General features: G+C 44.9%; 1 protein-coding gene across 6 annotated transcripts in view; it reads left to right on the top strand.

Moving 5' to 3' along the window:
* INSC (INSC, spindle orientation adaptor protein) overlaps positions 1-13,242 on the top strand; it is a 133,330-nt gene that overhangs the window by 100,787 nt on the left and 19,301 nt on the right. For all 6 annotated transcript variants that reach the window (XM_025356937.1, XM_025356941.1, XM_025356943.1 and 3 more), the window contains 2 exons: positions 7,550-7,721; positions 11,748-11,926. In XM_025356937.1, coding sequence (XP_025212722.1) covers positions 7,550-7,721; positions 11,748-11,926 — 351 coding nt within the window. The remainder of the gene's footprint in view (positions 1-7,549; positions 7,722-11,747; positions 11,927-13,242) is intronic.

Genomic DNA, 13,242 nt, shown 5'->3' with positions numbered 1-13,242 from the left:
CCTATTTTAGCTTCGGTAGCTTTCTATGGAGCTCTCAGCTCTACCACCACTCCGTAAAACAAACACCTCATTGTATAAAGGGAGTCTTTAATTAATCCCTTAGACTGTTACAGACGTCATCCTGAACCTTGTCCCTATCTGGTGTACAGTCCACATTAGCATTCTGCCTCTGACCCATGGGTTTATTTATTCCATGAAATGCTTTGCCCTTTCCCTTGGGCTGTCTGTTATCTTTGCTTCCTTGGACATGACCCTTGCTCCCCTTTCTGATTATAACTGAATTTGCCCTCTAACTATACCCTGGACAAACAGGTCCATCCTGCCTAGACCAATGAGCAGGATTCCAGTCGCTTTGTGATTCCCACTCATCTTGTATCTTCCTGCAGTCTTTAGGTGTCTGGAAGGACAGAAAGAAACAGAAAATTTGGATGTCTCTAGGTCACTCTGCTGCTCCTATGGCTGAGTTTTCAGTGCATTCCCATGATTCTGTTTAATTGTTACAATCCAGCAACCAACTGTACCTCCTTTTCCTTAAAATTAGACACATAAAACAAAAAAAAAAAAAACCTCCCTAAAAATCAAAACTAAGAAAAGCAGACTAGTACCAGTGTTATATAATGGGCCTTTGTATATTAGCCTGTGTCCTTTAGATATTTGCCTAAAAACCACCACTGGTGCTTTTCCAATAATCAGTAGGAGAATATTGCCTATAAACCGGATATGATGCTTACTGTACACTTTGGGTTCTTTAACTGCAAGGGTTCTGCTGTGGTTTGATTGTGTCCCCCAAGGTTTATATGCTGGAAACAACTCTGTTTCCAACCCAGTGCAACTCTGTTGAGAGCCGGGACCTTTAAGAGGTGATTAGGTCATGAGGGCTCTGTGCCCGTGAATAGATTAACGCTGTTATTTTGGGAGTGGGTTAGATATCTTGGGCGTGGGCTCTTGATAAAAAGAGGAGTTCAGTTTTATGGCCCCCAATCCTTTTATGCAAGATCTCTTGCCCTTCTACCTTCCACTACAGAATGACACAGCAAGTGGGCTCCTGAAACTTGGACTTCACAGCCTCTAGAACTGTAAGAAGTCAGTCTCAGGTGTATTTCATTATAGCAGCATAAAATAGACTAAGACAATTTCCATGCTCTTCCTCCCACTCCCTGGGAAGAATCTCAGCATTTGCCAGCCCCTTCTGTATCCAGACTCCAGGTGCATCAGCTCTGCTGCCCAGATGATGACCAGGCCAGGCCATCCTCATCACCACTTGCATGCCCGCCCATGAGGAAAGTCTGGCTTCAGGCCCAGGCCCATTCCATTCCATGTAAAAGCTAATTATCTATAAGTGCTTCCAGCAGCAATTTCTTTAGGGATGTGAAAGTGCTTTGATTAGATTGTTCTCTTGGCATCATTAAGTTTACAGCAAGGGATGGGAAGTGCGTGATTTGGGGATGGAGACTTTCCTAAAGTGGGACTTGTGTTTGGGGCTGCTGGCCTCAGGGTGGGCTACTTCTGGGCCCATCATGGGAACTAACCTGGCCCTTTCACCAGCTTCTCCTCTTCTCCCCAGAGGCCCCAATGAGGGAGGCATGGGACAATGAGTGAGGAGGCCAGAATTGGAGTCCTGGCCCTGGCATTAACTTGCCATGTGGCCTGGGTAGTCTCGTCTCCTCCCTGGGCCTCCATTTCCTCATCATTCAGCCCATACTTCATCAGTAAACTGCTGTGTGTTAGGCTTCAGCTGGATGCTGAGAACCTAGAGAGAATTTGGTATAGGAGCTGCCCTGAGGGCTCAAATCTACTTGGGGAATATGCATGTAACCGGATGAGACCATCTAACTTGATAGGTGTTCTAGCTGAGGTCAGACCACAGTGATGTGGCAATGGGGAGAACAGAGATGACCTCTTCTGGGTGAGGCAGGTGCATGCATGTTCACAGAAGAAGTGACATTTGACCAGATCTGAGAGGGGAGCAAGGAGGGAAAACAGGGAAAATGACCGCTTCAGCTTTAAGTGAATTGGGTTTGAGGTGCTGTGGAATATCCAGGCAAATTATGTTTAGAATTAAATATAAAATGATAAGATAGCAGTTTGGAATGTAGATGTGGATCTCAGAAAAGAGGGCTAGGTTTGGGGGTCATTGTAGGGAGTCACTGAGGCAACTTGTGTTTGGGGGCCTTTGTCTGATATGGAGTAAACAGGTCTGGCTGCAAAACCTGTTATATGCCAGTTGAGATGAATGCAAAGGAGGAGAGGCCAACAGAGCAAATGGTAAAAAGTGGTGAGCTAGGGAGGAGCCCAAAATGTGGCAACATAAAGTCTCAGCAGGAGATCAGGGCAAGATGGAGAGAACTGAATTCTCAGGAGCAGTAGAGGTTACAGAGAGGCCAAGTGAGAGAGGAACTAAGAGATTGAGATTTGCATCAGACAATTTCTCAAATCCTTTGTAAGCATATGATTTCTCTCTCCCCTCTCTCACTTTCTCTCTGTCTCACTCTCCATTTTCTTGTTGCTGTGTGTCTTTGCGTCTTCATCTCTATCTTTATTTCTGCTTCATCTCTGTGTCACTGTCCAGGTCAGCATCTATCACAATGTAGGTGCTCAGGAAATGTTTATTGAACTATAGAAATGCAGGGATAGTACTGACTTTCTCTTTATTTCCTTCTGAGGAGTTGCAATTGTTCATTGCATTGTTCCTAGTCAGTAATCCAAACAGAAATCACTCCCATTTTAAAAGTCCTGGTTCTGTGCTGCATGACTGAAGGATGTCTAAACAAGTGGTTAAACTTTGGGCCCCAATCCAAAGAGCTGACGTTCTTGCTGTGGTCTCAGTCCCAAAAGAGTGTGCAGAAAGGAGTTCTGGAGAGAAGCCCTGTCAGGAGGCTGGGACAGGCAGAAGTGGGGTGAACCTAGGATTCAGGGCCCCAAGTCAAGGAGCCATCAGGTGGGGAGGGGAGGGAATGATGGTGCCACCATGTGGCAGGCACTATACATGCATTCTCTCATTTAATAATTCCAATGGTCCTCTGAAGTTGTTACTTTTAGCCACATTTTATAAGGAGAAAAAAACCTGTGAGATTGGTATTATTCCTGTTTTACAGATAAAAGCTCAAAGTAGGTGTATTAGTCTGTTCTCACATTGCTGTAAGGACATACCCAAGACTGGGTAATTTATAACCGAAAGAGGCTTAATTGACTCTCAGTTCCACAGGACTGGGGAGGTCTCAGGAAACTTACAGTCATGGTGGAAGGGGAAACAAATACATCCTTCTTCATATGGCAGCAGCAAGGAGAAGTGCAGAGCAAAGCGGGGGGGGTGAGGGGAAGCCCCTTATAAAATCATCAGATCTCGTGAGAACTCACTCACTATCACAAGAACAGCATGACTCAATTTCCTCCCACCAGGTCCCTCTCATGACATGTGGGGATTATGGGAACTACAGTTCAAGGTGAGATCTGGGTGGGGACACAGCCAAACTATATCAGTAGGTAAGAAAATTGTTCAGATAGTAAAGGATAGAGGCAGGATTCAGACCTGGGTAGGCCTAACTCTAATGTCTGTGCATGTTCTGATGCTACAGGGATTGCCTCAGGTGCTGGGAAGCCCAGAACCCAGTGGTGTGGGGCGCTTGAGTGGACTCCTACTATGGTGAGCTGGGCTGTGCAAGAGCTGCTGACATGGTAATGAATATGAAGATCAACTTGCTGGCAGCAGACCAAGTGGCCGGTCAGCTGCATCCGAACCAAACGCTATTAAAATTTGGCCCCTATGAAAAGACAGTAAACAGGCAATTCATAGTAGAGGAGATCCAACTTGCAAAAAACAAAAGCCAAAACAAACCAAATCAAAGCAAAATAATGATGTTAAAAGTCTTTCCACCTCATTAGTAAGTGGAGACATGCAGGTTAAAATACAATTTTTATAGCCATAAAATTGAAAAAATTTTAAAATCTGCCAATAGCAAGTATTGGCAAGAATCTGGTGTAAGTGTGATTACGTATTACTGGTGGGAATAAAAATTACTACTATCATGTTGCAAAACACTTTGGCAATACCAATAAAGCTAAAGATGTGGAAACACTATGCCCTAGGAATTCCACTCCTAGATTGGGATCTCTGAAGAAACTGGCACATGTTCACCAGAAGACATTTAGAAGAATATTTATAGCAGCACTGTCCATTATAGCAAAAACTGGGAAGCCACTCAGACACCCATCGACGGGAGAATGCATAAATGAATTGAAATTGATTTATATAATGAAATACCATACAACAGTGAGAATAAATTGATCATAGCTACATGCAACAAAAAAAAGAGGTTTCATAAACAAATACTGACTGGAGAGAAAAGTAAATTGCTATATTCAACATACCATTTATGTCAAGTACAAATCTTATAAAACTAACAGTGGATACATGCAATAAACCTCTGAGGAAAACAAGGGAATAATATGCATAAAACTCAGAGTAATGGTCCATCCAGCAGGAGAAATCAGAGGTATGACACCATGAAAGGTATGCAGGGGACTTCTTGATTTTATTTCTAAGACTAGAATTTCTGGATATTAGGCATATACATCTACACCTACAGGTGTTCATTTTATTATTTGTTAAAACTTATTCTCTCTCTCTCTCTATATATATATATATAAAATATGTACATATATATATATTTCCCTTTCAAAGGGATAATTAATGTTACCAAAAGAGATCTGAAGTGTATAAAACAAATTAAAAGGGAAGCAAGACAATGGGCAATTGGCAATTGTATAGACAACTCCATAGATCCTCTGGAAACCAAAGGACAGTGAAGGAATTGGGATCTACATCAGGACGGGGTCACTTTCCTGGGGTCAATAATCGATTTAAGTTCTCATGTTGGCTGTTTCTCCAATGGTATCTTTTCCTATAATTGCCTTTACTTACAATAGCTCCTCCATCTACAATGCCATTCCTTTAGCTTTACTTGTCTAAAGTGTGTCCTTAAGTATTAGGTCGAATTTTACTTTATTGTATTTATTTCCCGCTTACTAAAGGCCTACTACATGCCAGACCTGGAGCAGCCAGGAGTTAACAAGTTGTGGTCCCCAGGCTTGCAGAGATGGCAGGGGAATAGGGGAGGAGACAGACAAAGGAGCAGAGAATCACACAGTATTAGTGCTCTTCCGAATTGCTGGCACATAAAAGTCAGCTGTGGAGCTGTTAAAAAGCAGATTCTCAAGCCTCCCTGGTGATTCTGGTGGAATAGGTCTGGGTGGGGTACAGGAACTTGCTCTTAGGAAACTCTCACTGAATTTGATGCAGCTGGTTCACAGACCTCACTTGGAGAAACAGGGCCTGTTGGTGTGATAAATGTGGCAATGATAGCAAAGGTACTTGGGCATGGGAGCCCCAAAGTGGGCCATGTCTCCCACCTGAGGCATGGACATTAAGTCAGGGTAACCTCCAGGAGGCCCCTCTGTAGAGCATCTTCATTTGTAATTTGTAGGTGTGAATCACCTTCCCCACTGCAGTGGACACTGTTCCCAGCACAAGGCTTGGCATGCAGTATATGTCAGGGATGTTTTATTCAGTGGGGTTTCAGAGCAGCAGTCTGGACTAGGGAGCAGGCCTGGCAGCCAGGCCTTGGGTGGCAGCAGACCCTGGGGACCATCAACTCCTTGGCCTCTCCGGTATGTTCAGATTGGCCTATCTCCAAGCATGTGTTGGGGATTAGGGCAAGTTACTGGTTTGGGTCCGACTGGTATTCACATCTGAGCTGGGAACCAGGATAGCATCTGCAACCACGTTGAGATTAAGGAGACGGGATTGTTAGAGACATTTCTCCACTAATGATCCTATAACTTCTTAGCAACGAGCTTGATCTGTGCTGGAAGGATGAAAGGGATGAAGGCCAGATGGGGTAAGAGGTTTCTTATGATGGCAATAGGGCTGCTTCCTGCTTCTAGCCCCTGCTTCCCTTCCCTTTTCTAGGCCTAAACAACGCCCCTCTCTGAAGGCCTGTTAGTTAAACACCTGGCATGAGTCCAGTTCTGCCAGGGACCACATGGCTGCTGTTTGTTCCCTTTTATTAAGCACATCCAGGTGAGTTTTATTGCGGACAGTTCCCTGGGCTCCTGTTTCCACATTTATCTCCTCTGAGTCTGAGATTGCCAAAGGCTTTCACAGCTAATGGACCTTACAGTTCCCAAGAGCCATTTAAGGGAGGCACAGAACTCAGTGGTGGTAATTAGTCAAACGAAATGCAGACCTCTGGAGGCCCACAGGAGCTGAGTGGCAGGAAGACATAGGGACAGAAGCCTCAGGTCTGTGGCAGGTGTAGGGAATGAGCACGGGCTGCTCCTCACCCCACCTCTCCTGTTCTTCCCCTGCCTCATCCCTACCTCCCACTCCCAACCTGAGAAGGACTTGGTGCTTGGTGGCAGGGTCCCCAGGCAGGCTGGTGCCCAGGGCATTTGAGGGGCTGCAGTAGCACTGCAGAGCTAATCTTGACAAGCTCCTGCCCTCTTTTTTCTCCAGCAAGTTTTGTGTACTGACCCTGATGGAGGCTGAGGTCTGAGCTCAGATGCCACTTCTTAGGAGGCAGCATAATATCCTGTTCAAAACCTGGGTTTTGACACCAGGACCATTTGAGTTTGAATGCCCAACCAGCTGCTTTTAAAGTTCTTGATCTGGGGCAAGTCAATGGACCTTTCTGGGCCTCAGCTTTCTCGTCTGTAAAATGGGGATAATAATACTGACCTCAGAGGGTTATTGTAAGGAATAGATTGTATAATAACATGTGCACTCTATAGAATGGTGCCTGGCACACTGTAAGCACATGCTCAGCAGAAGCTGTTATCATACCAAAAGCAGGTCTGATCCAGGCAGAGCTTGGAAACATGTTCTTATCTGGCACTAATGTCCCACCAGTTTCAGGTTTGCTCCTTACTGGTTGGGCACAGAAAGCAAGGCCTCCAGGGAAGCAGCCCCATTTCTATCAGGGAGGATGGTGGAGGACAAGATGGGGAAGGAAATACTAAGCTCATCCTGTTGCTAAATATGAGGAAGAAACCAACATTTCTTGAGCATCTCTTCTAGATCAGGCATTGCCTGCTTTATCTCTTCAATCCCACAACACCCTGTTGAAGGGTGATGAAACAGAATCTCAGAGAGGCTAAGTGACTAACGCCAAGTCGCATAGCAAGGAAGAGGGGTCCAGGATTAGAGGTCGGGGATGTGAGATTTCTAAGTGACTATTCTTTTATGACAATTTGCTGTGGTTGATGACCAGGGTCCTGCCTCTGGACACTTGACTTGCTGTCTGCTTTCTAGGAGGCCCATGGAAGGTTACTGATCTCCGCTGGACTCAAAGGAGGGGCCTCCAGGTGCCAGAATTTGAGTCATTCTGAGGGCCTTTTCACTGGATTGTCCCTGGCTCCACATGGGGTCCTGGGCTGTTCTGGGAAGCCAGAGCTGGCTTCCATGTAGGGGGTGCTGAATCTGTCTCATTAATGCCATGGGCAGTGGTGTTCACCCAGAATGCACAGGGGAGCTCCCTCTCTCCATCTGCAGGTGGATGGCGTTCTGTGCTTGGCCGACATCCTGACTGACGACAGCCACTCAGAGGCCACACGGGCTGAGGCTGCGGCTGTGGTGGCCCAGGTCACCTCCCCACACCTGCCCGTCACCCAGCACCTCAGTAGCTTCATGGAGAGCATGGAGGAGATCGTGACAGCCCTCATCAGTGAGTCACCCTGGGCAGTGGGACCACTAGGAGAGAGGGCCTTGGCACAGTTGTCTTCAGGAATAGCCAGGAAGGCCTTCCCATCTGCCACTCATTGCACCCCAAATATCTCCTGCATAGATGATCACATTTGCTGAAATCCCACCATTAATGGATCTGAATTAGGCTTTGATGAGCTCTGTTGTCAAGAGTTTCCTATTAAAATGTGTGTGGCCCTCTGAGAAGCAACCTGAATTATTGTCAGTTTGGGATTCAATGGCCTTTCAGAAGGGAGTCCAGGACAAGCCCTAGAAAGGAGTGGTGCCTCAAATTTTGAGGTTCAGATACTCAGATTGAGAGACTCTGATAGGCATTTTTCCTAAAGTCTCAGTCCTTGTACCCAGTGGCTATGAGAGTAATGACTGGGGAAAATGGTTTCTCAGAGAGCACCAGCCCACCACAACCTGCTGCCTGAAAATCCCACCATTGGTCTCACATCATGGGGCCTTGAAAGCATTGACTCCTCTAGGTTCCCCTATTCAAACGTATGTATCCCTGGCAGGAGAATCATAGATCCGTATCTGAAATATGCTCTTTTCTTAGTTTTCCTTTGCTAAATTATAGAAACTGAAAGGGCCAGTCTGGATAACAATCCCCAGGGAATTTTTTGTGACCCACCTCTTTCTTTTAAAAGTGCTAGTGCTAGTAGTGATCTGTGTTTCTATTTCTCTGTCACTCTCTTTATATCTATATCTAATTGAAATGAAATGAAAGTTAATTTCATCAGAAAATTTAGGATTAGCTCTTGGAGTGACCATGTCAGGGCTGGAAATATCTGAAATAGCACGAACTTAGGGGCAACATAGAACATTGGGCTAGGAGTCAGAACCCTGGGTTTGGACTCAGGCTTTTCACTTATCCATTCAAGTGGCTATGTGCAGCAAGCCTGTGGCGGTGCTGTGTGAGATCCCGCCACTCACTTCTTACCATGTCACATTGTAAAACCCACTTTACAGTTTTCCTAATATAAACAAGACATTGCAACTAGTTTCTCTCAAGGGTCCTTCTAACTCCAGAATTTGGAGATCTGCAAGTACTTCGCACATAGGAGACATCAGTTAAGTTGACTTTATGGCTGATTCTAGTCATGCGGGCAGTGGTACTCACAGGTCAGGCTAGGAGGATCAATTTGCCAATGTCCACATTTATTCAAAATTGAGAAAACATAGAAGCCCATTGTTGAAAGTCTTGGCTCGGGGGAGCTCAAGAGACCCTACAGTTTCAAGCATACTCTCTGGGTGAAGAAATCTAAGCCTAGAGGGGTTAAGTTACTTTCTCAAGGCCACACAACAGCACTAGGACTCACTTATGCCAGGAGTCTCATATTCAACATCCACCAGAGCCTGGTAAGAAATGTAAATGAGTTGAAGAGAGCCAGGTGGAAGAATAAAGGTGTTTGAGTCCTGTGTCAAATTGAAAAGTCCATGCACTGTCTAAAGGGGTGGTCACTGGTAAATTTCAGTTGATTGTTACCATGTAGGAAAGGCATAGACTTTTAAAGATAAGACAAAAATTGTAAACTTCATAGAAAATTTCTCAATTTATAAACATTATCAAATAAATGAAAGTACATATATTCAAAGTGACCTTTCACTATTGTCATATATTCATTCCTGCTTCACTGCCCAGGCTGGGTTTCTCCCTGGAGCCAAGGAATCTTCCTATTTATTTCATCCTGATGAAGATGCATTGTATAGTCCACTCTGAGATTCAGCAGATATCTTCTGGGCAGGAAGCCAGAGCTCTGTTCTTTGGTGGGAAATAGCCCTCCAACTTCTTGCCATTCCCTGGAAACATTTATAAATGAGTCACTGGAATCCTCAATTTAATCTTCCTAACACATCCCAGGTGACTCAGACTGTAGTTCAAATAAATGTGCAGCAAAATTAAAAAGCACTTAGTTGGTTGTGTTAATAATTGCTGTGTCAGCAGCAATAGCAACTGAATGAGAATGAGGGGGAGTGTTAGGACCTAGAAGGAATCTTACAGCAAAGTGGGCCGATGAGCTCTGTAGACTCACCCAAAACCTTGGATGTAGGGAGGTGGCCTGGAAGGGGCTGGGGACTCCAGTGATTTCCCCAAAATCAGAGGATAGGGCAATCATTGGAGTAAAGGGAATCAGAGTTCTTAATACCTTGGCTAATCTGTTGTTCCAGTCCTGGGTGGTTGGATCAAGAGTTTGAATTATCTAATGGTCAAACCTGGGCTGTGGGGAGCAACATTGCCAAGAGGGAGGCATTACCTTCCTGATAGAACCGAGATGCACGTCTGTGGAAGCATTGCTGGGAATGAGTCAAAGAGGCTGAGAGACCAGATGCAACTTGGAGTGTAGAAAGAATGGGGACTTCGGAGTCAGGCAGACCTGGATTTGATTCTAACCTCAAAGAGTTACTTACTGGCCATAAGACCAGGGGCAAATCACTTAACATTTCAATCCTCAATTTATTTATTTATAAAATAGTGATAAAAATGGGATTGTTGTAAGGATTAAATGATGTAATGAAGTAAAAAATATGTACAGCAGTGAGTAACACTCAATAAATGGTAGCTGCTGCTACTACTAGCTTCTCTAAGATTCAGCTAGTTGTAAATGTGGACAATCATTTTCTAATTTGAGGGTATTCAGAATTTAATGGCACAGTGCAAGGCCCACTGCAGGTGTTAGACTAATGTTATTGGTAGAAAAAGGGTTTTACTACTAAAACTAAAAGATAGGGATCAGAATGTGCATTCACAGGTAGGTGCCAAGAGGTGGTAGTTGCATCAGAACCTGGAAGTATAGACTGTCTGGAGGCAAGAACTAGGGACCAGGATAGAAGATAGCTCAATTTTGTCTCCCGAACTTTCTTTCTCTCCTGGGACTCTTTTCCTGAAGTATGGCCTTGGCTCCTGTGGTTTTGTAGAGGTGTTATCAGTAGGAGAGGGACTGGACTGGAGAAGTACCTTGATTGATAGTCAAGTTGGAGCTGAGGGCCAGACATCAGGTCCACTGAAATGGGGGAAGCACCATGGATAGAGCCCATCTATGCCTCCTCCTTTGGTGGGCGTCCATTCCAGGTTCTGTGGAGCCCATGGAGGATGTGTCAGGTGGTGGAAGGATGAGGTCACTCTGCTCCTTAAAGGCCCTTAGTACAATTACAGATGGTAAATGGGGGAATTTGGTAGGGCTAAGCTAGGACCACCAGGATTAGAGATAAAGAGCCTGACATTCAGAAACTTGGTATAGGACTTTCTTGCTGCCAGATGACCCTTATCCTGGGACTGAAAGAAAGCACCGAAGCTCTGTTGATGGCAGCTGGAGGGGTATAGTCTCTCTCTTTCACCTTTAGTCTCTTCCTTAAGGCAAGCTTAGCAGCAGGCTAGTGTGCACTACCGGAGACACAAATGGACTGGGAGCTCCTTCCCGACTCACAGGCTTTATATCTCTTTTTCCTTTGGTCTAGAATATTCTGTTTCCCCAAGTATTTTTATGACTGGCCCATTTCTTCCCTTAAGGTCTCAGCTGTAAAGTCACATTCTTAGGGACACCTTTTGTTGCACACCTCAGCAGACCGCTAGTTATTCTTTCTTAGCACTTGTTTATTTTCTCCCTCGTGTTTATCAGACTTTGTAATTATGTATAGTAATTTTTTTACAGTTTATTTTCTCTTGCCCACTAGTAGAGTGTGAGCTCAACAAGGGCAAGGACCTGACCTGTTTTGTTCACTATGCCATCCCAAGACCCCAGTGGTGCCTGACACATAGTTTTCATTCAATAAATACTTATTGGATGAAGGATTGAGTAGAGTTACATACCAGGTTTCAAATCCCATTTGCCACCTGTGTAGACAGATACTGTTCCCTCTTAGTAGCCACTTTCCTCATCTGTAAAATGGCTATTATAACACCTGCTCAAAAGATCTCCCAGAGCTACTGTGGGAACCAAATGAGACAACTGATATGAAAACACTTGGCATGGAAGTTATTTTCTTTCTCATTGCCATCCAGAACTGTGCCAAGAGGCCTCATCAGGGGAAGTCTTCCTGCTGGCCTCTGCGGCCCTTGCCAACATCACGTTCTTTGATACAATGGCCTGCGAGATGCTCCTGCAGCTGAACGCCATCCGTGTCCTCCTGGAAGCCTGCAGTGACAAGCAGAGAGTGGACACGCCTTACACTCGAGACCAGGTAAGATGCCCAGAAGGCACTGAGCCCAGGGCCCATGGCCATGGATACAGAGGTTAGGAGGCCAGCGCTTAGTTTCTGAGGCAGGGGAGAGAGCATGGGGGTACTGTTAGTTTTGCATGCTATAGGAAGGTAAATATTCTCCACATTTCTCATTGACTTTGAAGCCTCTTATGAGACCTCCTACCCCCTTTACCCATCCCATTATGAGTTTTACATGCTGCAGGAAGGTAAAGGAATATGTTTTCCATGTCTCTTATTGTCCTTGGAGCCTCTCTATGAGATCTCCTACCTGCTTTGTCCATCCCAGCCACTATAGGGCCTTCCTCAATCTCTGTTCAGATTGCCTGTTCTTGGAGACAGAAAGACCCACGGAAGGTGCCTAGACATCCTCTGAAGGTCTGTGTCTGGTCATGTTGGTGACCATCTGACACTGAACCCTATAGTGAACTGCTTCCCTCTTTACCTCCATGAGAAACAGGGGCTTGGAGCAGAACCTTCATTCGGGGCCTCAGCCTCCACATCAGTCATAATTTTCTTTGTATATTTGAGCTCCATGAAAGGTTTTCTTTGGTAGAAAAGGGGTTTTACTACTAAAAGTGTTCGAAGACATAGAATGCGGGTATTTTAAAGGCTCTTTGAACTCTGATGTTCTAGAATTTTATCCCATTTCACCTCTGGCCACACTTGGCCTCCCACATCACCACCAAGCAGTAGGGGTAGTAGATTAGGTGGTCTCTGTAAATTCCTCCCAGTACCTGAGCTCTAAGTTACATGATCCTCTCATCCTCAACTCAGCTTATCCCTGTCTGCATTTTAGCCCCCACAACATCACCTCTTCCAGCCTTATCTCTTAACTGAAGCTGCTTTGGTTTCTGTTCCATGCCAGCAGCTCCAGGAAGGCCTTCCCTGATGGTTTTGGCTCTCTGGAATTGCCTCCTTTTCTTAGAATTCATGCCTCACAATGCAGTGTTGACTTATCTAATAACATTTATTCCTCTTAATTATTTCATGTGATTTTCTTCCTCTGAGGGCATGATCCATGTTCTGTATTTCCCTAGGATTTTTAAAGGCCTCTAGTGTAGAGCTGGTGCCTTTGGTGAAGTTCCCCGAACTTTGTCAGTTATTTCTTATCCTTAGAATCGCCTGTGAAAGGGCAGCTGACCATAGAAGCTCCTGTTCAGAGAGAATTTTCTAGTATCTAAGCATTTGTATATGAGGGTTCTAAAAATACTGTGACACTGGTGATATTTGCCCCATTTTATAGATAAGAATATTTTGGCTTAAGAGGATGTCCCCAAAATTAAATGGTTGGCAGG

Source organism: Theropithecus gelada, chromosome 14 (genome assembly GCF_003255815.1).
Source record: "Theropithecus gelada isolate Dixy chromosome 14, Tgel_1.0, whole genome shotgun sequence".
In the NCBI taxonomy this organism is placed as follows: domain Eukaryota; kingdom Metazoa; phylum Chordata; class Mammalia; order Primates; family Cercopithecidae; genus Theropithecus; species Theropithecus gelada.
The sequence above is the reverse complement of the archived record's forward strand: the minus strand, read 5'-3'. Positions and strand labels throughout refer to the sequence as shown.